The sequence below is a fragment of the Musa acuminata genome, chromosome BXJ2-10 (genome assembly GCF_036884655.1).
Source record: "Musa acuminata AAA Group cultivar baxijiao chromosome BXJ2-10, Cavendish_Baxijiao_AAA, whole genome shotgun sequence".
NCBI lineage: Eukaryota > Viridiplantae > Streptophyta > Magnoliopsida > Zingiberales > Musaceae > Musa > Musa acuminata.
Genome location: NC_088347.1, coordinates 1,290,791 through 1,315,486, shown reverse-complemented (window position 1 = coordinate 1,315,486; position 24,696 = coordinate 1,290,791). Strand labels below are relative to the sequence as shown.

Sequence of the window (24,696 nt, the reverse complement as noted above, 5' to 3'; positions counted from 1 at the left end):
GAGTTGAAGGCTGGCAAAACAGAATTAGTATCCTCATCTACCTCTTCAGAATCCTCAACCACGTTTGTACTTGTGAGGGCACCAAATCTGTTAAAGATGATCACTGCTTTGAGACTGTCATGATACATGATTGTACAGGAAAATCACAATCTGAATCCATGTTTTCTGTGAGAGGGCCGATATCACATACATTTGACGTAGTAGAGACCGTCTCCTTAGACACAGGTGGCACAAGAGTCACTGGCACAATAGGGCCAATATCATGTTCAGCTGACACAAAAGTCGTCGCTGACACAGGTGGCACGAAAGTCCCTGGCACGGTAGGGCCAATATCATATACTACTAGCATAGAAGTAGTAGAGGGGATCTTCTACAACATAGGTAGGATAGTAGCCACTTGCTGCTTCGGGACCGATTTAGTAGAAGGTATGTGTTTCATACAATTCCTGGTTTCATACAATGTGAACATCTCATCGGTTTTCAATCGTACTCCAGTCTAATAGCATAGTCTTTGACATCGTTAAGAGTAAAATGCAGAATCAGGAAGATCGGAATCAGCAGAAACTTCAATGCATGCTCTAGTAAATCCAATACTCCTTTTTTCCAGTGAGCTAGTTCCTAAATAAAGGCTTCCCAATGCCACTAGTAATAGAGCTAAGAAATTTAGGAGTCCACATAAATAAATGAAGGTTGAATATTGTTACCCAAATTGGTATTGCTGAAAAATCAATTTTCTCCAATTGACAATCATGTTCCCAAGGTCAAAGGATAAGAAATTTGTTTTGAATATCATGGTCTAGATTCTAACACTTGGATGAGATTATCTCATTCACCAAATTAGAATATAAAGAATCCTGCTTTCATAGAGAGAACATCCAGGAACCTAAGGTCTTCCAAGAAGCATTCACGTGGTTTCTAATGGTGACGAAAGGTGGGTGAGATCCAACAAAATATCCAATAAGTGAATTCTTCCAGTACTCCTCTCCCTTGGAGATTTCTTCATCAGAAGCTTGAATACGAAGAGTGCCATCGTCAGAAAAAGAGGGAGGTTCATAGAATGAATTGAACTGTTTTGGCTATGAAATTGAAGGGAAGAGTGAACTCTCAAGATTTTTGCACTGACAGAGGAGAGTTCCATGGCAAGGAGGAAGCAGATTAGTGCTTCTTACCCCCACCGAAAGCATCTTGCATAGACACACTCAGTACCATAGTTGACAAGGACACCGCAGGGATCAATAATTGTTGTTCAATTGCAATAGGAAGAGCAGTTGACTTTTGTAAGGCAGTGGCAACGCCCACCGATGCAGAGGAACTAGGATGCAAAGCACCGACGAAGAGTGTCGATAAGGAAAAGCCACTAGGGAGGGAACTAGCAGGAGGAATCAATTCCATTTTTGGTGTGGACCCAAGTGTGTGCATTGCATTAACTTGCGCCACACCAATCGAGGTTAGTGTGGCCAGTGGGACCCCGGAGAAATCACCCATGGGGGGAATGCATCGTCGCTAGTGAGGAAGAAGAATCTTTGCCAGCCATCATGGTCCCTAAAGGCGATCGACTTCGTAACCTGCTTGACAATCGTCACAACCCCTTGAAGCCCAATAAACGAAGAAGAGAGGGCCTTTGCAAGGTTCTTGCCCTGCTGCAAAACAGGGATCGAAGCTGCTTTAGATTTACCCATCGATGGGGCTGGTATAGCAACATCCATGCCTTCCGATGTGTCGCTAGTGGTCTCCAACATGATTCTTGTTAGCTTTCGACGACCTCTATTTACCTCGTTGGCGATTCGAAGAGAGGGTAGGAACTGGAGGAATGGCGACGGAGAAGCCCGTCGTAGCAAAGGAGACCCCTTGAATGCTATGCCCCAATACTGACCCATCTAGGGCTCCACCGCTTGCTGCTAGAGAAGTCGAAAAAGCGGCAGTGGCACCAAGGAAACTCACATAGGTAGATTGAGTCGCCCGATCGTCTTGCAACGGAGATGGGGCAACGCTAGGAGAGGAAAAGGGCGCACTCCCTCTTCCAACCCCCACATGTGCAGGCAAGAAAGTGCCTGAACACACCACCGCAGGAGAGGAGGTAGTAGGAGGGTGAGGTGCGGCGGCCATAGGGGGACCTTGACTGGAAACCCTAGCAGAGGTTTTCGGACAGGTATGCTAGTTTTTGTTATATATGAACTCACATACTTATGATTCAATAGGATCTTCTATTTTTATTTCTTGTTCTATTTCTTCTAAGTGTGGGAACATAGCATTTCTAATTGTGGAGATTCTTTATAGAATTCTTTGATCATAGTTGTTATATGATGTTGTTAGAGTGGATATTTTTGGTTGGAGGTGTTCTTCGATCAAAATTTTGTAATTATTCACATTTTCTTAATATTGAAAGTATTTTGATATTAACAATTTTATTTCTTAGACTTGTCTCCATATCTTTTTTATTTTTTCCACTTAGGAATTGGACTCCTGGATATGCATTTGAATGTGATTAATGCATTTATTCCATGAAATAACCATTATGGTTTTCAAGGTTTGTGTGAATCCCCTACACTGCGTACATCTATCACTACATAAATAGTCCAATTGGTTTTTGTCTGGTTTTGTACAATTTGAGGTCTAGAGTTCTTCTTTTACATATAATACTTGTTTCCTGAGGTGATTTGTTAGCTTAGAGTAGGAACTTGTGACCTATTTTATTTCTTGGTTATGTTATAACTTTATTGTTTGTGCACAGGGTTTATGTGACATTTAGCTTAAAATTTAGCAAAGAGAGTCAAAGTTATAAGCCATTTTCTTTTGTATAGCATCAAATGGTCATGGATTACTGTTTGACTTTTGACCATCTTACAGGTTTTCTCTATTCGAGAGGCAGCTACTAATAACTTGAAGCGTCTTGCTGAAGAATTTGGTCCAGAATGGGCAATGCAGCATATAGTGCCACAGGTTTTTTTTTTTTTTGGTTCTCAAACATTGTTTGTTTTTCTGTCCTCATTTTGGTGCTTGCGGCTTTGATTTGTCATTCATGTATATATATTCTTCCAGCAGATTTTCTTTATGGAATACTTGGCGAACTGCAGGGAAACAGCCTCTCTGCTTGCAGGGGTAAGGCTGCATTCTTCTGACGCTCGCCAGACCCCTCAGCGGCAGAAGTTGTGCAATACGCTTAATTTTTTGATAATCAGTTACCTCAAGATTATCCTAGTTCTTTTACAAAATTGTTTGTGGCTCTGAAGCCAGGGAACTGTAGAGGAGTTGATCAATTTAAAATATGAGCAGCATGGCTTGCTACAAACATATTCACAAATGTATAGCATGTAATTGAACAGTTTTCAACTGGTACCGTATGTTGTTGCATGATGCTAATGAATAAACTCTCTTTGGTCTTCAGAAGATGATACAGATTATAATGCAGTAGGGTGCTACCACACCAGCTTATAAAAGTTCTATGAGAATGATTTTGTTGTGTTTTTATGTGCCTTTGACACAAATTGAAATTCAAAATTGATAAGCTACTTGTGCTGTAAACATCTGATGCATGTACTTTGGTTCTTTCAAAGCACCCTCTGAAAAGTATGATTTTGCTTTTTTTTCTCTCTCGCTTTGTGTCCTTTTTGAGTATTTCAATTCTGCACAGCAGGTGGCCAGCTCTTCTGTAAGGTTCTTTCTGAAGCACAATGGATTAGGAGAATTTATATGCTCTGCTTCTAGTCTCGCGGATATGATTTTGGTGTTTTCTCCTTGTGAAACTTTGACATAGTAAAGAAACAATTGATGAGAAAACTTTTCATGCTTTTAGGTGAAAAGTTTAAGTGATAGGAATCTCAACATTTAACTAAGGATGTATAATATTGATATTTGCCCCTTTATCTGAGCTCCATCTTAGAACTCAGAAGCACACGAGGGTACTTGCCTGCCAGCACTACTTGGATGACAAATACGAGTTTCAAATGCACTATAACCATCTCTTCTCATACAAAGCGGCTTCGTGTTAGCTAATGTTTTTGTTTCTCTGTTTAAAGTGTCACAGTTTGGTTGTGCTAATGCTTAAAGATCAGTTTGTTAATTCGATAGTCTGACGTTATACTTGAATTTTGCTAGTTGTTGGAGAAGATAAGTAATCCACATTACCTGCATCGCATGACCATTCTACAAGCTATCTCTCTATTATCTCCTGTCTTGGGTTCAGATATCACTTGCCAAAAGCTACTGCCTGTAATCATTTCTGCCTCAAAGGACAGGTAGGTTGACAAATAAGTATAATTCTATCCTTCTTTGTGTTTATTAAATTTTTAATAAATGCAAATTTGATGTGGTATATTCAGGGTACCAAACATCAAATTCAATGTGGCAAAGGTCCTGCAGTCACTCGTACCCATATTTGACCACTCTGTGAGTACTATAAAACATTAAGAGTCATCCCCTACAATAATCTCCTCAAAGATCTAAATGTGGTAAATTATGCTGGAAACTAATTGCAGGTGGTGGAGCAGACGGTTCGGCCATGTCTTGTTGAGCTTGGCGAGGACCCAGATGTGGACGTCAGATATTTTGCCAGCCAAGCACTTCAGACATGCGACTCAGCAATGATGTCAAACTAGATAATTGTCCTTGTTGAGTCCAATTTTTCCCATGGTTGATACTCAAAAGTTACCATCTCTGCTTTTGTAAGGAGATTGAGTTTACACTGATGGGTCCCTAATCATCGCTGAGTTCTCAAAGAATGTTGGTACCTTTTTTGACACTTATGTGTGTGCTTCTTTTAGTTGTTGACAGGATAATTCACGAACACAATGATTATTTCTATGTAGAAATCTGGTGCTACCAGGTTTCTGATTGATACCCCTTACAAAACATTTACATGTCTATTGATGAAACATTTGGTGGTTTCTGATTGATACCCCTTAAGAATTTTGTTCTGTAGGCATAAATCTGTTTCCTGATTATATCATAGTCCTGCTCACTATTTTTGATTACCCATCTATACATCATTCAGCTTTACCGTTCTTAATCGGAACAAGTTCTTAGAAAGAGTTTGACTATACAATTTAATTCTTTTTCCTGTTTTGTTAGAAGTTTTGTAGAGTAAGATAGTTTGACAAATGATGACTTATCGGAAGTCCATTTTCAATACATTGTCTCCGATCAGAAGTTAGATTTACTGTCATGGTGACTAAATGGAGTTATTTGACTCAAATCTTTAGTCTACTCGCACATTTATTTTGTATAAATATAGCAGCATGCGAGCCATGGTGATGAAGAGCTCAACTTGCTGTTGAGCTACAATGTACTACTGTATTGCCTTCTGTTGCTGTTAGATGTGAAAAGTTGTTTGCACAATTGCTGTCCTTTTGCAGCCCCACCTGGGAAGACATTCTTCGTGACTTGTTTTTACCTGTATTCATGCCAAGTGTTTGTTATGTTGCTCGGCCAGCCTTCCTATAGTGGTGAGATTAGCTGCATGTTGCAATTTTACCAACGTTCAAACGTAAAAAAATTATGTTAAGCTAATTAGTGCTTTTTTTTTTTTGATATAAAATTAATCTGATTAAATATTGGGACTTTGCCCAAAAGTTTGATTAGATGGGATATTTTGTTATGACATTGAGTAAATTTTAGAGGAGTAAAATTAAAAGTCAAACCACAAATCAACCCTAATCAAGAGTTGCTTTGGTACAAAACAAACAGCCAATGACAATCACTACAAGCATCGACACACGAAAAATGCTAGCAATAGAATTACAGAAACACAAAAAACAAAAGAGATTAAAAATAATAATAGGCGATTTGCCTACGCTATTACATATTTTTTTTGCTAGAGTTCTTAGGTTTTTCCTGCCGTTTCTCTACTTTTCCCTATAAACAAAAAGTAACCTTAACCATTTTTATCTTTTTCTTTAATCATCTACCTCTTAATAGAATCGGTTTAACCAACCCCAAACTTAGATCAGTCCAAAATAAATAATATTTATATATTATACAATATTAAGGGCAATTTTTCTCAAAAAGCATCTCCTATTTTCGGTTTGCCCAAATAATACCTCTTAATTCGAATAATACCGAATAGGCAATTCTCAAGATACTCCAAATAGGACCTTATAGACAAACCTAAGATACCCTATGGACTGGTTTAGACCATAGGTATAGTAGTCATGGCAAACTATCATGGCGCAATGTAGTATAAGGTTTAGACCGACCCTTCATCTCCTCTTCCTTGATTCAAAAGCACACTGTCATGGCGCAATGTAGTCAAGGTGTTCAACGCTTATCCATAATACTTTTCAATTCTTTTTTTCCATTGTTTTCTTATATTTTTAAATGTTTTCTTATCGGCAACATGTATGGGACAGAAAACATTACCGTAAGCCCTAGTTTTATTTGTCGTCAATGTTTTTATTTTGTGTTTTCTTTTGAATCTCATATTTTTACGATGAAACCAATTGATAATGTTATAATCTAATCTAGCTTCGATCAGGACAAACAAATTGATTCAAGCAGGAGGAATTGAATGTTGGGCTAGAGTTAGAATATGTCAAGGGATTGGACGTCGGGTCGGATGATCGGTCGATATATTGGCAGAAGGCTTCGAGCTATGAATTCGGGCATCTGGCCGAAAGATCGGACATTGCATCAAGGAGATCGAAAGTTATGAGTGTCAACATGCTGATTGGACAATATGCCGAATGATCGAATGAAGCGTTGTAAGATCCAATGACATGCCCAACAACAAATGATTCATGCTTTATAATAATTTATCTAGATCAAGTTAATTTAGGTCGTAATTGGGTTGATTTAGAATATAATTAAGCCAACTTAATTAGGGGTCAGTGGGCCTCGAATTGGAGTTATTTTGGGCCAAGAGAAAAGCCCATTCAGTGACCCAAAAATTGGGTCAAGTGGTGGCATCGTCGGTCCAAGTAGTGGCACCGTTAGTGGCTTAATCTTCGAGACATAATCTCCAAGACTATATCAGGTGGTAGTATCGTCAGATTAGGTGGTGGTATTGCCCAGTGTCAGGCGATGGTATCACTAGTTTGGGCGGTGATATCGCTTAGACACAGTCTTCTAGACTATGTCAGGCGGTGGTACCGCCCATTGTTAGTGCTACAGGAGATAGTATCGTCCAACACAGGTAGTGGTACTGTATGGACCCGGGAAACCCGGGATGAGACAGTTTTTTGGTCCAATTTTGAAGTTATTTGAGGTCTATAAATACCCTAGCTATTCCTAGAGATGTAAGAATTGAGTATGAGATTGAGTTGAAAAGGGGCAAAGAATACTTGAAATAATTATGTAATCTTTCTTAGGATTTAGAGTCTCTTCTTCCTAGTATTTATAAAGTTATTCTAACGGAAGAAATGAGGTCTAAGAAAGAGAGGTTGTAAAAGTTATCTCCTGAACCCATGAAAAGGAGAAGAGTGTAAAAGGGTAGTTGATCTTTGCCCATTGAAGGAAGATCATTACTGGATGCCCGTGGTATCGACGGAAGAGGAATCGGGAGTAGTTGTAGGTCACAACGACTGAACCACTATAAAACTTAGTTTGCATTTACTTTGAGCTCTTTACTTTCATTGCAAACTGTTTTACTTACTTATTCACTATGCTTCTATACGCTTTCAAGTTAACATCTTTCGAATACAGTTTTTCATTTAATGAAAGTTTTTCAAACCGATGATTTTAACGAAAGCACTAATGCATTCACCCTCTTAGTGCCAACACATTCCTAACATTTTCATCATATAAAAGTTAAAAATAGTTAGGTATATGGTACCAAGGGGAAACTGTGGAAGGAATCATATCATTCCTTTGGTTCAATAGTTGAGAAATATCCAAAGAAACTACAATCGACCTAGAGGAGAAAATTAAGAAGACTTATAATTATCTTTTTATTAATTGAGGTATGATAATTTAGATGACTAAATTTTTATCAGGACGAGGTGTAATATCATTTATTTCTTAATTATTTATGATATTAATAAAATTTTAATTATTTTAATATGATAATTTATTTAATAAAATTTTATATTAAATAATTTTATATTAAAAACTTAGTACTATGGACATAATTATGAATCTTAGAATTTGGTTATAATTTATAAAAATATTCATGTTAAGTTAGTATTAAAAAAAGAAAAAGGGGATGATTTGCAACACTACTTTCAAAAGAGGGTGCCACGCATGCTTGCTTTATGTTCACACCTAAAATAATTTTTGATGCATGCTTGCCACGTTGCATCAATAAGACTAATCTAAACAATTGTAATTGGAGAACAAAAGTTAGAGTTTTACTTGGTTAATCCCTATGCTACCATCCACCTCACACTAGAGAAGAGAAGAATTGAAGAAGAAGAAGAAGAAGAGAAATGTACTTAGTTTGGCTTGACGATTTTGAGCTAATTAAAGATCTTAGGAAATTAGCTTTTTTGGCAAGTGTTTTATCTGATCCTACAGTCTATTTGAGTTTTGATTCCTTCTTATACGAGTAACTAGTAGAGCTTTGCCCTTTTCTAATAGCATCAACTTCAACTAAATTGTAAATTTATAATTCTAAAATTTATAAGAATACTGATCTATCTTCTTTATTTTAACTATAATATTCTATACAAAACTCTAACCAAAATTTTAATTGAATGATTTGAAGTATAAATATCTGTTCAAACATTTATTTCAATTGATTCCTTGAATTCTACTAAACAGAGATAAAATGATCTAACCTATTTGTATTCAATAACCTTCAATAGCAACTCCAATTTATATAAAACTTATTTTATTAGAAACTAGATTTGTATATCTTTCTCACAATGCCTTGAATAATTTGGAGCATAATTGTTTGTTCGGATGTTTACTATAACTTATAGATTATACCAAAATAGATTGTTCTTAAACTTATCAATTCTTTCTTTTACCTTTTAAAATTTAATTTTAGCTAAAATTTGTCCTCAAATGAGTTTTGTTATGATCTTAATGACACTAAAAAGGAAGGTAAATTAGTCTTATAGAAATTTATAATCGATTTTAAAGATCGATCCAAAAATCCATATCGAAAACATGATTAATCAAATATCGAGTGGAAGTAAGGTTTGTGAGTAAAGTAAATGATAATAAGTAAGTAATCATAAACAAAAGTCACAAGCAAGGGAAAAAATATAAACTGATTTATAGTAGTTTGATCTTTCCAACCTACGTTCACTCTCTATTCCTCTTCCGTTGAGGCCACTGACTTTTACTATTAATTTTCTTTTTAACGAATAAAGATTAACTATTCTTGTTACAACTTTTCTCTTTTTTACAGGCTTATAAAAGAGCATCTACACTCACTCTTTTACAAGAGATCTCTCACCTTCTACAACTTAGTATCATAACCAAACTTAAGAGGGAGGAAGAGACTCAAACAATGCTAAAGAGAGAGCTACAACAATTCATAAACTCATGAACGAATGCTCTATTAACCAAGCATAAGTGACATATTTATAGGCCTCAAAAGGCTTAAAAAATGGAGCCAAAAAATTTAAATCCTTGAAATTTTGAGGTATGAATAGTACTACCACTAACATTGGATGGTACTACTATCATAACTTTTGATACTGTAATTCTGAACTCTGATGGTGCTACTATCATAAAATTTGAATTTTGGGTGGTACTACCATCGCTCTAGGTGGTACTATAATCGAAAAGCTTTAAATAGTACTTGTTGATTGACTCTGGTAGTACTATTACTTGGGCATGGTGGTATCACCACTCAAGCCTACTTTAGGCTATATATTTAGCTTTTTAATAGGCTCAATTTAGCCAAACTTCAAGCCCAATGGCTTTCTTGATAAGTTGACATTGTTTCGGTCTAATACTAACTCAAATTGATCCAAAATAATCTCAATCAAGACTTTAACAATTCAATCACATATCTGACATATTTATGAAACTTTTGGCACATTTTATGCTCTTTTGGCATATCATCTGATCTTCTAATACTTTGTTTAAACCTCGGATATATCATCCTTTCCTTCGGTATATCGCTCATTCCACCGGTATATCGACTTTTCCATGACATCTAATCTTCTGACGTAATATCCGATCCTTCCGGCGTGATCTCTGAATGCACAAAGTTCGCTCTCTAGTATATCGACCAATCCTTCAGCTCGACGATTAATTTTTGATATGATAATTTTTTGATATAATGTTCGACTCTCTTGCTCAATGGTTGGCCCTTGGATGATCCAAGTTCATGATTGAAATATTTCTTGTATTACTTATCTCAAAAATATATTTAGTTTAATAAATATATTAATCGATTTCTTGATTAGAATGTCCTTATTGTAGGTTAATTTGTTCCCTTTGCCAAAAATAAAAAAAGGAATTATGTTAAGTTATGGAGTCGTGAAATGCTCTTGTTAGCCCTCATTAAGTTATGGAGTGGTGAATAGAGTTTCCTAGCATAAGAGACTAATATTAATAGCCATCCAAAAAACAATGGATAATGTTATGCTATGATCTAATTTTACTATATATATTCTTCTCATATGATTCCAACAGACATGCTTATGTGTTGCTTACATTTTAATCTTTTGATATGAATGAATTGAATGAAATGTCAAATATGACTCAAGCTCATTTCTGACATTTTGATCTTAATTTACTTATAGGTTGCTTATTATTTATTTGATATAAATAAATTGAATAAAATATTAAATATAATTCATGAGCTCATGCCTTGAATTTGATCTTGATTTGCTTTTATATTATTATTTGCCCCTTTATTATGAATAAATTAAATCAAATGACAAATATGATTCTTGATCCTTATGTTATATGATTTATCATCTTTTATACCATGGATATGATGCTAGTCACAGGTACCCTACAAGCCAATCACGTGAGTAATAACACGTGTGACATGATATATGCTCTTTTTATTTATTATATTATTTGATATTTTATCACTTTATATTGCTTGTTGCATATATATATATATATATATATATATATATATATATATATATATATATATATATATATATATATATATATATATATATATATATATATATATATATATATATATATATATATATATATATATATATATGTATATTACGATGTCCATGAATCTATGCAATAGGAATCAAATCATGATGATATCACATTAATGAGACCGATTCACCTTTAAACACAAACCCTAAATAATTCCGGTCATTGGTTACTCAAGAGAGACATTGAGATAATTGGATAGACTGGTGTACTGTATACTCATCCATATGATGGAGGTGGTTGGTCTCATAGCTGCTCATGTGGGGACATTAGAGATATAGTGTAGGTGCTCATTGGAGAATGAGTTCACTGATTGATCCACTCATGGAATGCTGAATGGTTGATGATGCCTTATTGTTAGACAATGATTCCGTAGATTTAGTGGTGTATCTTGTCCTTGTTAGAACCAAGTTGGCACTAGGGGGAGGGTGAATTAGTGATTTCGATAAAATCACGTTGGTTTGAAAACTTCGTTCGATGAAATCCTATCGGAAAGACGTTTAAAATTAAAATGTTTGCAAGAGTCATAATGAGTAGGTAAAGTAGTTACAAAATAAGTAAATAAGTAGAGAAAGGGAGGCACACCAATTTTTATAGTAGTTCGATTGTCGTAACATACATCCACTCCTGATTCCTATTCAATCGAAGCCACTGGCTTCCACTACTGGTCTTCCTTTAATGGGCAAAGATCTATTACTCTCTTATAACTCTTTCTCCTTTTCATAGGTTCAGGAGATAACCTTTACACCCCTCAAGGTAACCCTCACACACCTCCCTTAGAACAATCTCTAAGCTCAAGGAGGAGAGAACTCAATCTTTTCAACACTTTTACAATTTAGAATTCTTTCCCTTTTTTTTAATTCTTGCTTCTCCATGTAGGAATAGCTGGGGTGTTTACAAACCTCAAATGGTTTCAAAATTAGAGCAAAAAAATATCTCATTTCGGGTTTCCCGGGTCCTGGCGATACCACCGCTTATGCTTTTTGGTACTATTGCCTATAGCATTGATACTGGGTGGTACCACTGCTAGTACCCTTTGACACTAGGTGGTACTACCGCCTAATTTGGTAGTACCATCGTCTGACACAGTTTAGGAGACTATGTCTAGCTAGTACCACCGCTCAGTCTCAGTCTTGAAGACTATGTCTAAGCGGTACCACCACCATACCTTGCTACATGACACTGAATGGGCCAAAAAATAGGCCCAATTTATCCCTGATTCAGGCCCAATGGCTCCCTAATTGAGTTGGCCTAATTCTAACCCAATTATAACTTAAAACTATTTCGATCTAAACAATTATTACAAAGCATTAATCACATGTTGTTTAACATATCATTGGTTCATCATAGCTTCATCCAATCCTTCGACGCATTGTCCTCTTTTACGGCCTTTTGCCCAATCGACATATTAGCCATCGCAACTCCGATCTCCTTGGTGCAATGTCCGCTCTTCTATGCCTAATGCCCGAACTCATAGCACAAAGCTTTATGCCGACACGTCGATCGATCCTTCAACTCGACGTCCAATCTTCTGATATATTCCACTCCGACCCAACATTGATTCTTCCTACTTCAATTTTCTTTTTATGATCGAAGCTAGTCCTATGTCACTCAAAATACAGATTAGATCATAAACTCTATCAATTGGTTTCATTATCAAAATTCGAGATTCAACAATCTCCCCTTTTTGAAGATGACAATTAATTGACGATGAATTTAAACCAAACTCCCCTCATCAATATGCCATATTGATAGAAATATAAATTCAGACATTAATTATGAATCCAAGTAACATGTCATCATAAAATCATGTATAATCAAAATTTTAATACATCATTCAATGCATGATCATCATAATTTCTCCCCCATTGTCATCAATAAAATGGAGAAGTGCAACTATCAAGGTTTAGAGATATGTAAGCTTAGAAATTTAACAAATTTTTCATCACTTTAGAACATGCAAGCCAGTAATTTGTTCCTTTCTTTGTAATACTCGACAATTTTTGCTTTCTTTACAATGTGCAAGCTAGCAAGTTCTTTAAGAATGTGAAGTTTAGCAAAGTTTTTGCTTATCTTGAGATAACAACTTTTTGCTTCTCTTTATATATGCAAGCTAGCACCTTTTTTGCTAATTTTTGTGATGTGCAAGCTGGCAAGACTTTCTCCTTTGAGATGTGCACATTAGCAATTCTTTCTCTCCCTTTGTTATTGGCAAAAAGAGGAAGATCTTGATTCATGTATATAAAAAATCTTATGTCAAGATCATGATTCATATATTAAAAAATTTCAAGTTATAATTCATAGAATTCACAAAAAAATCATGATTCATAAAAAAATCTCCTCTTAAATAATAAGAAGAAATGATATAATAACATATAATAAGAGATCTCGATTCATAAAAAAAATTCTCAAGTTATACATATCAAGAAATCAAGATCATGATTTAGATAAAACTGTTAAGATCGAGTCATCAAGTGAAGGAATCATGATTCATGTAACAAAAAGATTATCGATTCATGCATTTGAATAAATATTTTTTAAACCATCATTACTTCAAATTATCATGTATAATTTTAAAATATAAAACCATCAAGCATGATACAAATATTTATTTTCAAAACATTCATCATTATTTTCAACTCATTCAATTTATCAAATCATCAAAATCACTTTCAAGAGATTCAAAATGACATAAATAGATTTATCAATTTCTTATTGAAAAATCGATAAGATAGAGATAGAGAAATTCTTAAAATGCATTCCTTTTTTAATTGTTTCAATTTATGTGATTTATTTCATACAAGTATGCTTTTGTCTTTTATGCCAAATCAAAACATGCATCATCGTTTAAAACCGAAAAGCAATATGAAAATCATAAAGATATACATTATTGCTTCTTAAAATATACATAGGATTAATCTTATTAGGTGTATATGTATTAGATTTAAATCTAACATTTTATTCCTTTATAAAACATGCAATTGTCATGATAATTTTTTTTAAATCACTAGAAAGAGAAGCATGATAATATTTTTTTTATTTTTTTACTAAATAATTTAAAAACAACTCATGGAAAGCATTAAGTAATTTCATAGTAAAGTAAAACGGTTTTGAGTGAGTCATTTACCTTATCGTCGAGAGCCACCAAGGCATAGTTCACCACTTTGTCTTTGTTGGTTTGCTCTTCGTCTTCGGAGGTACTTGATTTGTCTCATGTCACCTTGAGTACATTCTTCTTCTATGGCAACCTCTTCTTTTTAAGTTCATTTTTCTTTTTTGATTTTTGTTTTATGAACTTTTTAAACTTTGTTGTTAAGAGATCAAGTTCATCATCATTTGAGTTTTTGCTCGAGTGGTCTTCTTTTGTTCTAAGTGCAAAATCCTTTATGTTCTTTGGAAGGTTGTTCTCAAGTTCGTCATATGCCACATAAGTCATTTCGTAGGTTATCAAAGACCCGATAAGTTCTTCAAGTGAAAACTTGTTTAAGTCTTTTGCCTCTTGTATTGCAACTACTTTCGAATCCTAATTTTTAGAAAGTGATCGTAAAACTTTATTAACAAGTTCAAAATTTGAAAAACATTTGCCAAGAGCTTTTAAACTATTAATAACATCCGTAAAACGAGTGTATATGTCAATAATAGTTTCGCTTGGCTTCATTCAAAATCATGCATCAAAAGATTTATCATAGAATCTTTAACTCTACTAGTGCCTTCGTGTGTGATTTCAAGAGTGTGCCAAATATCGTACGTAGTTTCGCAAATAGAAACCTAATTAAATTTATTTTTATCTAAAGTGTAAAATAAAGCATTCATAGCTTTTGCATTCAAAGAAAAAGTTTTCTTCTCCAAATCATTACATTCGTTTATTGGATTAGAAGACTTTTCAAAATCATATTTGATAATATTCTATAAATTCAAATCTATAGAAAGCAAGAAAACTCTCATTTGAATTTTTCAATAAGTGTAGTTCGTCCCATTGAACATAGGAGGATGAATGATAGAGTGACCCTCTTAAAATCCGATAAAAGTCATTTCTGTTGGGTGTTAAATCAAATGAGAAAAACGTAGCTCTGATACCAACTATTAGGACCAACTTGGCACTAAGAGGGCAGGGGGTGAATTAGTACTTTTGATAAAATCATGTTGGTTTTAATAAATTATGTTCGATGAAAACTAATATCGGAAAAGAGTACTTGACTTAGAGTAAGTGAACTAAGCAATTAACTGAGAAAGTAATAGCAATGATAATGAAAAGCATAATAAAAATTGCACAACGAGTTTATAGTGGTTCGATCATCGTGACCTACATCTACTCCCGATTCCTCTTCACTCGAGGCCAACAACTTCTATTACGGGTCTTCCTTCAATAGACGAAGACCAACTACCCTCTTACAACTTTTTTTTCTTTTGACAGGTTCATGAGATAACCTTTACACCACTCAAGGTAACCCTCACACACCTCCCTTAGAACAACATCTAAGCTCAAGGAGGGAACTAAATCTTTTCAACACTTTTACAACTTAGAATTCTTTCCCATTTCTGCTTAATTCTTACTTCTCTATGCAGGAATAGCTGGGGTATTTATAGACCTCAAATGACTTCAAAATTAAAGCAAAAAAAAATCTCATATTGGGTTTTTTAGGTCCCACCTATGTTGGGCGGTACTACTGCATACTAGTACCACTACCAGTACCCTTTGACATTGGGTAGTACCACTGCTTGACATAATCTAGGAGATTGTGTTTGGGCGGTACTATCGCGTACCACCGCCAGATCTTGCTACAGGACACTGAATGGGCCAAACAACAAGCCCAATTCAGCCCTGATTCTGTCACGACTCGAGTTTGATGAGCTAATTGGCAAATAACTCCATTTTGGTCCTTCAACCACGGACCAAAATGCTTAAGCAAGAGTTAACATAGTATACTCATCAGACCCTTATAAGCTAATCATACACATTGCCCACTTCCGATGTGGGACTAATGGGATGTTACAATAAACTCAATTAGCTTGACGTCCTCGTCAAGGCCCGACATATCCTAGATCGAACCCTAGCATAGTGCATGTGAGGTTTAACTCAGTGGTGGCTCCACGCCGTGATGAGTTCTCGACTCCATCCACGGGTAGCCCTTTCCTACTCGAGCCCTCTTACCCTGCCCAAATGCTAGGTCGGCTCTGATACCAAATGTTACGACCGGAGTCTGATGAGCCAACTGGCCAATAACTCCATTTTGGTCCTTGAACCACGGACTAAAATGCTTAAGCGGGAGTTAACGTAGTACACTCATCAGGCCCTTATAAGCTAATCATACACATTGCCCACTTCCGATGTGGGACTAATGGGATGTTACAGATTCAGGCCGAATGGCCCCCTAATTGAGTTGTCCTAATTCCAACCCAATTATAGCTTAAAATTACTTCGAACTAGACAATTATTAAAAGCATTTATCACATGTTGTCCGTCATGTCATTAGTTAGCGGTGCTTTATCCAATCCTTTGGTGCATCATCCTTTTTTACAACCTTTTGCCCAATCGACATGTTGACCTTTGCAACTCTAATATCCTTGGCGTAATGTCCGCTCTTTCAGGCCTGATGCTCAAACTCATGGCAGGAAGCCTTCTACCAACACGTCGACCGTTCCTCCAGCTTGACGTCCAATCTTCTGACATGTTCCACTCTAGCCCAACATTGATTCTTCTTGCTTTAATTATCTCTTCATGATCGAAGCTAGTCTGGCATCACCTAAAACACATATTAGATCATAAACTCTATCAATTGGTTTCATTATCAAAATATGAGATTCAACGGTCCTTAGACTTGAGATACCAAGAATATCCCATGTGAGTACTCCACTCTTTGATACCAAAATTAGAGGTTTAAAAGTTTTAAATCTAACACAGTTGATCATCGGGAGTGGCAGCTAACCTTAGGAGAGTGGCTATTGAGTGTCAATAGAGGATCATCCGCTCTCAGTGTCATGAGAAAAATATCCCATGTGTTCTTGCTCAGACAAATCCCTGGCCAGGATCATTCGGATTGAGAGAGAAAGAGTTTTCTAGGAGAATCTGATTAAAGCAAGACTCAAGTAGAAACTGTATGAGCCTAATAGCACCATGCCTAGTATATGGTCTCTGAGATATTAGATGGATGAGGGCCTATAGATATATGGTAACTAAGGACAAACAAGTCCAAAGGATTAGATTCCCCTATATTGTTTAGGGACCGTAGTGTAGTGGCCTAATGTGTCCGTAATCGATGAGTCGAGTAAATTATCATGGAAATAATAATTCATTAAGCCAAAAGGAGTTCTGACAGGAATGACTCACGACCAGCTCGATATTGGGCCAAGAGGGTCACACACATATGGTAGGTATTACAACGAATATAGATTTGGATATGAGATATCCGTTAGAGCCTTTATCTTATTGAATATCCAATAAGTCCCTAAATTATTGGATCCTATAGATGAGATCCAATAAGAGCCATTGAGAGTTTATTAGGTAAAGACACACTAATCTAAGAGGCATGGGTAGTTAGATGGAGATCCAATACCCGATATGGTAAGATCAATTAGGGTTAAGTTATAAGGGGGCCGCTATAAATAGAAGGGAACCAAAGGGCAGGCTAGGTTCTTTTTTGGCTGCCACCTCATATTCTCCTCTCTCCCCCTCCTCCTTAACCTGTATCCCCTAATTGGGGCATGTGGACAACAAGAAGGGGTAGCCCCTTCTTGATTGCGTGGTGTGTGCTATGAGGAGGATTGTGCAGTGATTTGAGGAGCGTCTTCGTAGCCCCTGCCATGTGGATCATTACTAGAGAGTAGGATAGTTTACCTCCTTCATCCTCTCTCACAGTGTTAGGATCAAGAGCACTAAGAGGGGGGGGGGGTGAATTAGTGCAGTAGAAAACTTTCGACGATTAAAACTACGTTCGTACGATAAGAGCGATTTCGGTAGAAAAGCCGATTCGTAAATCACTTTAACTTGTGATCAAGAAAGATACAGTTAAAGTCAATCTATAAGGGCAGTTTACAGTTATGATGGAAATCAGAATGTAAGCGCAAACTGAAATATGATGTTCGTATGATAAAATTGATTTACGTCTAAACACCGATTCGGAAAATACTGAACTTTGAAACATGATTGTAAATTCGCAGAAGGCAATAAGCTATTGAGGAGGTTTGCAGTAAAGATAATATGCTCAAAGTAAATGCAAATTAGAGAGCATTGCGATTTTAGAGTGGTTATATCAATCTTGACCTACATCCACTTCTGGCTCCCTCCACCGACGAGGTCACCGACGTCCACTAGAGGCATTCCTTCAATAGGCGAAGGCCAACCACCCTTTTACAGTTTCACTCCTTTTGACGGGCTTAGGAGACAACCCTTACAGAATTTTCTCTGCTCTTTTGAAAGATCAGAACTTGGAAGAAAAGAGGGAGAAGAACTTTTAACTCATACAACACTTTTGAGCTCTAAAAATCACATAGTAAGCTCAGGATTTCAGTGGATTTAGTTGCACTTTTATTGCTGAAGGAGTGGGGTATTTATAGATCCTAAACTAGTTTGAATTCCGAGCTCAAAACTGTCAATTCCCATAATTTCAGAGTCGGGCGGTTGCACCGCCTGATTGGGGCGGTTGCATCGCCCAACCTGAGCTCGGAGACCGAGCTCGGGCGGTTGCACCTCTGTCAGAGGTGGTTGCACCGCCCAGCCAGAGCTCGGAGATTGAGCCCTGGGCAGTGCCACCGCTGACCCAAGCGGTGCCACCTTTGGCCAAGTAAGTTAATGGGATCACCTCCCATTTCTAACTTAATCATCATGCTAACTACGAATTTCTTAAGACATTTACTGTAACTTGCTCTGGTGCGTCAATCGCTTCTTCCAGCGAGCTTCCAGTGAACTTCCGGCGAACATCCGACAAACCTCCGACGATGCTCCGACGGACATCCGGCAAACTCCTGGACTTGCGATGATCCACTTGGCGAGTTCCGACGAGCTTCTTTTGGCAAGCTCCTAGACTTCTCGGATTTGTTCCCGCAGAACCTCCGATGACCGTCCGAACTTCCGTCGAGCTCTTGAACTCCCAACTTGATCATAGTCTTGACTCCGGCGTAACTCCTACTGCATGTCTTACTTTCATCATAGTTAATCCTACACACTTATCTCAACATATGTATTAGATAACAAATGACAATTGACGTCATCATCAAAATCCAAGATTCAATAATCTCTCCATTTTTTATGATGACAATCAATTGATAACGGAGTTAACCTTAACTCCCCCTATTTATGTGCCATAATTGAGATAAGTCGTTCTTGAATTGAAAGCCTTTGAATTCAAGAGACATATTGATAAGTTAAAATCATTTAACCTTATCAATACTCCCATCATGATTCCCATCATGATGTATCTCTCTGAAAATAATGTATGATGTCAAGGCTTGACATCCATTTTTAAATTTCAAATGTGAATGATGGTCATGGTAGCAATTCATCATATGGTAAGATATCAACACGTAAAATTACGATACAAGTTCTTGATATCTTAACATGATCCAAATATGGCAATCATAGCAAACATGACATAATGCAAATATAGCAATCATAGTTATCATCAATTCATATATTTTTGATGATGCAGTCATAGCATAATCATAGCATCAATAATCAAATATCTGCTTCTTTCAACATAATATGGCATTTATAGCATCAATTCATATACTTCTCCCCCTTTGTCATCAACAAAAAGGAGAACCTCCCCCATTGTCATCAACAAAAAGGAGAATGATATAAACAACTTTTAAATATACGTGCGATGCCATAAGTAGGTTTATGTCATTTATATGATACAAATATTTTAAGAAAAACATGACATTGAGATTATTTACATAGAGTGAAAACTTCTTCCTTTTTATTTATTATTATCTTTTTTTCATGAAGGAGGAAAGTCATTTGTGTAGTTCAAATCGATAGGATATTAAGGCATGCTTTACAAGGATCAGGATATTTATGTGAATCAAATCCTTGCAAAAAATATCTTCCTTTTATAAGAAGGAATCATCAAATTTATTTCTCAAAGGGAATATTTTTCACATGATAAGTCTAAAAGATATGCATTTGCTAGATGATTCTATTAGTCAAAAATCAATGATGTGAATCAAAGTCCGAAAGAGAATAATGTATTCATGAAATCTGATTGGAACTGAAAATTTAATTTAACACTTTCATGCAATCGGACAAGACTATACAATCATGAAGACATGCTCATTGTTATGGAATTTTTTGTATTAATTTCCAACATGTTATTTTAGTGATTTGATCATTCAATTAATAAAGTCCGAATAATTTTAACAAGTTTATGCATTCGGACACATTAACATCATGGCAATACATCAACATTATGGTAATACATCAACATCATGATAATATTATGTCACATTAACATCATGGAAATGACACATCAATTTCATGGCTATATTACTTTCACATTTATCATGGAAACTAAGACACAAGGTTTTCAAAGTTGGCATTATAGAAACATTTAATTTCAACATAAAATCCGACAATGAGTAACGAGATTGAGCAACGTAACCTTGTATATTCTCACAAATTAATACATCAAGGAACCATATCAAAGATTAGTAGTCATCAAGGCATTGTGATCAAGGTGAGTAATATAAAAAGTTTACAACAACGTAATTGTTACGATAAGAGGTTATTGTGTCCACATATACAAGCTTATTCAGGAGGTGGAAAATTAAAGTGCCTAAATAAAGAGTCAAATTGTCGATGAATTTGCTACAGTTCAGATAGGATTTGATCTTGCCGGTGTTCAAGCCGATCTTGTCTTTGTTCAAATCAGTCCATCCGAATCCTAATGTCTTCGATAAATGATGCATGAGCTTACTCAAATGGATGTGTTTCCTCAAAGGGACATATCGGAGGAGATTGAGTATCCCTAAAGACTGGTGTTTCGGGTTCTGATTCAGGTTGAGGGGGATCGGTTCTTCTAGGCATTCTAACCCAATTACCGTTTCTATAAACACATCTCAATCGATGAAGTAGATTTTTGTTTATTATGCTAAACCTATCTACTTTCATCACTTCTTCGTCGGGTGGGATTAGAATATCGTAGGCTTTAAGTATTCTAGTGATTATACCATAATATGGAAGCATCATGTCTCTCTTGGATAGTTCTATCATGTTTTGTTGGATAAGGTATCTAAAACAGATGTTACGTCCTTTTATGATCCAATACATGGTTCCTAATTCCATTTGACTTACTTCATCATGATGATGTTGTTTAGGGGGAATGATACTAGTTAGGATATGATAAAGTACTTTAGTGTTTAGTGGTAGTAGATATTCACAGCTTTTAGGAACTATCACTAAGTTGGGATTACCGAAAATTGTTCCTAAGGCTTCAACATATGTTGTCCCAACTGTTTTATTATCCCACGATCCTCTAAAATAAAGTCCTCTATTTTTTACGGGAATATCTATTATGTCGCAAATGAATTGATCAGTAATGGAGATGTGTTGTCCTAAGAGATAGGTAGACATTCTTTCTTCTTCATCTACTTGTAGATTGTTGTAAAACAGTCTAACAAGTCTTGGATAGATGGGTTCACTAATTTGTAAAATAGGGAGTAGATCTAGGTTTGCAAACCATTTGATTGTCCCTAAGTCTCTTAGTTTATCTAAATCTACATGTTTTCCCTTATCGACACTTCTAAATTCGAAAGAGGAAAAATTTTCAGCATGATATTTTGAATCGAAAAGGGTAAGGTCAAAGTCTTCCACTAATCTCCTCTTCCCTTTGTCCCTTGAGGATCTTCTAGAGCCCATAACTACTGTTATTTAAGAGGATAGTAATGAGCAAGAGTAAATGAATCAAAAATAGAATTTAGAGGCTTCTTAGAGAATACCTTAAGTGAGATCTTCAAGAGAAGGATAAATTGTTGATCTTTTGCTTCGAAATGAGGAGTATTTGGGATGCTAAGAGGGGAGATGTGGAGGTGGAGAAGCTTTGGAAGAGTAAAGAGGGGAAGGGAGTGAGTTGGGGTCGGTTCCACCGCCGGCCCTAGCTCGGTTTAAAAGGGGCAAGATTGCGGGCGGTTGCACTGTTGGCTAGGGTGGTGCAACCACTTGCAACCCGTGACAGCCGGCGGTGCTACCGCCAGCTGGGGCGGTGCCACCGCCTGCAGGTAGTGAGCACTCGTTTTGACTGCTGTGTGGTTTGTTTTGAATGTTTTTGACTTGAGAAGAATTTTTATTTGTGGAGCAATCAACTTTACTTAAGTAATTACGTAAGAATTTTCATTTTAAGATGAGAAATTTTGCACGATCAAGATAGATCTAGTGACACGCATACTCTACTTCAAATGTCGTATTCATGTTTATGACAATTTATCCAAGTTGGTAAGTTTTGCAAGTTCATGACAAACTTTGCTTACAAGACGTAAGTTCATGATATAGTTGGATTTGAAAGTAACGAACAAGTCAATTTGATGGGTTCGGAAATCCAGAGGATATGTGAAGGTAGAATCATGGGTTTCTAATTATGAGGGATTAAATAGGTTTGTATTGCTCTTGTAATTTTAATTTTCTAATCCTTTTTTGTTATTTAGGCTAGGGAGCATCGCATGTTCTTTTTGGATCTCGGGTTATGAATATCGAGAATCCAAAGAGCAGGATATTATTTCTTGCTCCCAGCTTGGGATGGTTTACGTTTCTACAAGATAGGATAATTTTTAGGTACCCATTTACTTTTGGGTGCCTCAAAAACTGATTTACATTGTTTGTCATGTTGCATAGAGTTTATCATGGTTCCTTTAGGAACCCTAATTAATTTGTTCGGACTAATTTTCTTGAATGGACAATAATGCGTTTTGTGTCCATGCTTGCAACAAAAGTTGCATTTGCTTTGGTGTCGAACATGTAGGATGGGGCCTTTTATGAACGTGGTTGGATTTTGGTGAGGATTTCTCACAAATCCGATTCCACTTCTTTTGGGAACGTGACCCTTGTTTGTAAGGATCATATTCAAAGACTTGCTACCAACCTCGAATTTCTTCAAGGTGTCCTTAAGTAGTAAGTTTTCCTTTTGGATAGTTTCTAGATCATGGCATTTTATATAAGAACCTAAACTATCATAATATTCAGATTTTAACTTATCGAAATTACAAGTAAGACTATCATGCTCCTTTTTTAGTAATTTATATTTTCTACTAATAATCTTGCATTCATCAAATAAGTCATGGAAGGCATTTAATAACTCATCAAATGATAAATCTGCATTAATTAAATTTGTTACCTCCTCTCCGATGGCCATTAAGGCGTAATGAGCAACTTGCTCGATGTTGGACTCCTCTTCTTCGGACGCGCTCGAGTCATCCCATGTTGCTTTGAGCAACTTCTTCTTTGATGTTCTCTTCTTAGCTTGGGGACAATTACTTTTGTAGTATCCGACTTTTTGCACTCATAGCAAATAACTTGGTCCTTTTTGGGTTCAAGTTTATTTTTTGAGTCATTTTTAAACTTGTTTCTCTTAATAAATTTTTTAAATTTCCTTGATAGAAGTGCCAAGTCATCGTCACAGTCCTCATCACTTGAGTTTTCTCTCAAGTGGTCATCTAAAGTTCTAAGTGCCATATCCTTCCTGTTCTTTGGAAGGATGTCTTCTTGCTCTTCAGGAGCCTTGCATGTCATTTCATAGGTCATTAATGACCCGATTAATTCTTCAAAAGGGAAGTTGTTTAAATCTTTAGCCTTTTGAATAGCAGTGACTTTAGGGTCCCAACTCTTAGGAAGGGATCTTAGAATCTTATTCACGAGCTCAAAATCTGAAAAACTTTTGCCAAGTCATTTTAGACCATTGACGACATCTGTGAAATGGGTGTACATGTCGCCAATAGTCTCGCTCGGTTTCATTCAGAAAAGTAAGAAAGAGTGTATCAAAAGATCGATTTTTGACTCTTTCACTCTACTTGTACCTTCGTGAGTCACTTCGAGTGTATGCCAAATATCAAACGTGGTTTCACAAACCGAAACATGATTAAACTCATTTTTATCAAGCGCACAAAATAAGTCATTCATAACATTTGTATTAAGAGTGAAAGTCTTCTTCTCCAATTCATTCCAATCGATCATTGGAAGAGAAGACTTTGAAAATCCATTTTCGACAAGATTCCAAAGTTCAAAATCCATTGAAATAAGGAAGATCCTCATTTGGGTCTTCCAATAGGTGTAGTCCAACTCCTACTGCATGTCTAACTTTCATCGTAGTTAATCCTGCACACTTATCTCAACACATAGATTATACAACAAATGACAATTGACTTCATCATCAAAATCCGAGATTCAACACATGCGCCCTCACCGTTGGCTGCAAGGGAGGAAGGAGAGGGAGTGACCTATTTACCTTTATCATCCACTATAGGGGGGATGGTTGAGCTTTCATTATTGACCATAGGAAGGAGGAGTGGCTTGTGCACTCATGCCATCAACCGTATGCGCCTCTTATGTCATTGATCACAGGTGAGGAAGGAGGAACGTGACTCATAGGGTCCGCAGAGATAAGGGTCGTATAGGGAGACAAGGGCGATGGTGAAGGATGGAGGCAACGATGAATCTGACAATACATCTAATGAAGATAGGGGTAAAATAATCTT

The 24,696-nt window shown here is 36.3% G+C and overlaps 1 protein-coding gene across 1 annotated transcript in view; it reads left to right on the top strand.

Annotated features, from left to right (window-relative positions):
- LOC135624238 (serine/threonine-protein phosphatase 2A 65 kDa regulatory subunit A beta isoform-like) overlaps positions 1 to 4,885 on the top strand; it is a 59,946-nt gene extending 55,061 nt beyond the window's left edge. The window contains exons 10-13 of the mRNA XM_065127653.1: positions 2,848 to 2,940; positions 4,096 to 4,235; positions 4,320 to 4,386; positions 4,476 to 4,885. Coding sequence (XP_064983725.1) covers positions 2,848 to 2,940; positions 4,096 to 4,235; positions 4,320 to 4,386; positions 4,476 to 4,595 — 420 coding nt within the window. The 3' untranslated portion in view covers positions 4,596 to 4,885. The remainder of the gene's footprint in view (positions 1 to 2,847; positions 2,941 to 4,095; positions 4,236 to 4,319; positions 4,387 to 4,475) is intronic.
- Positions 4,886 to 24,696: the final 19,811 nt, after the last annotated feature.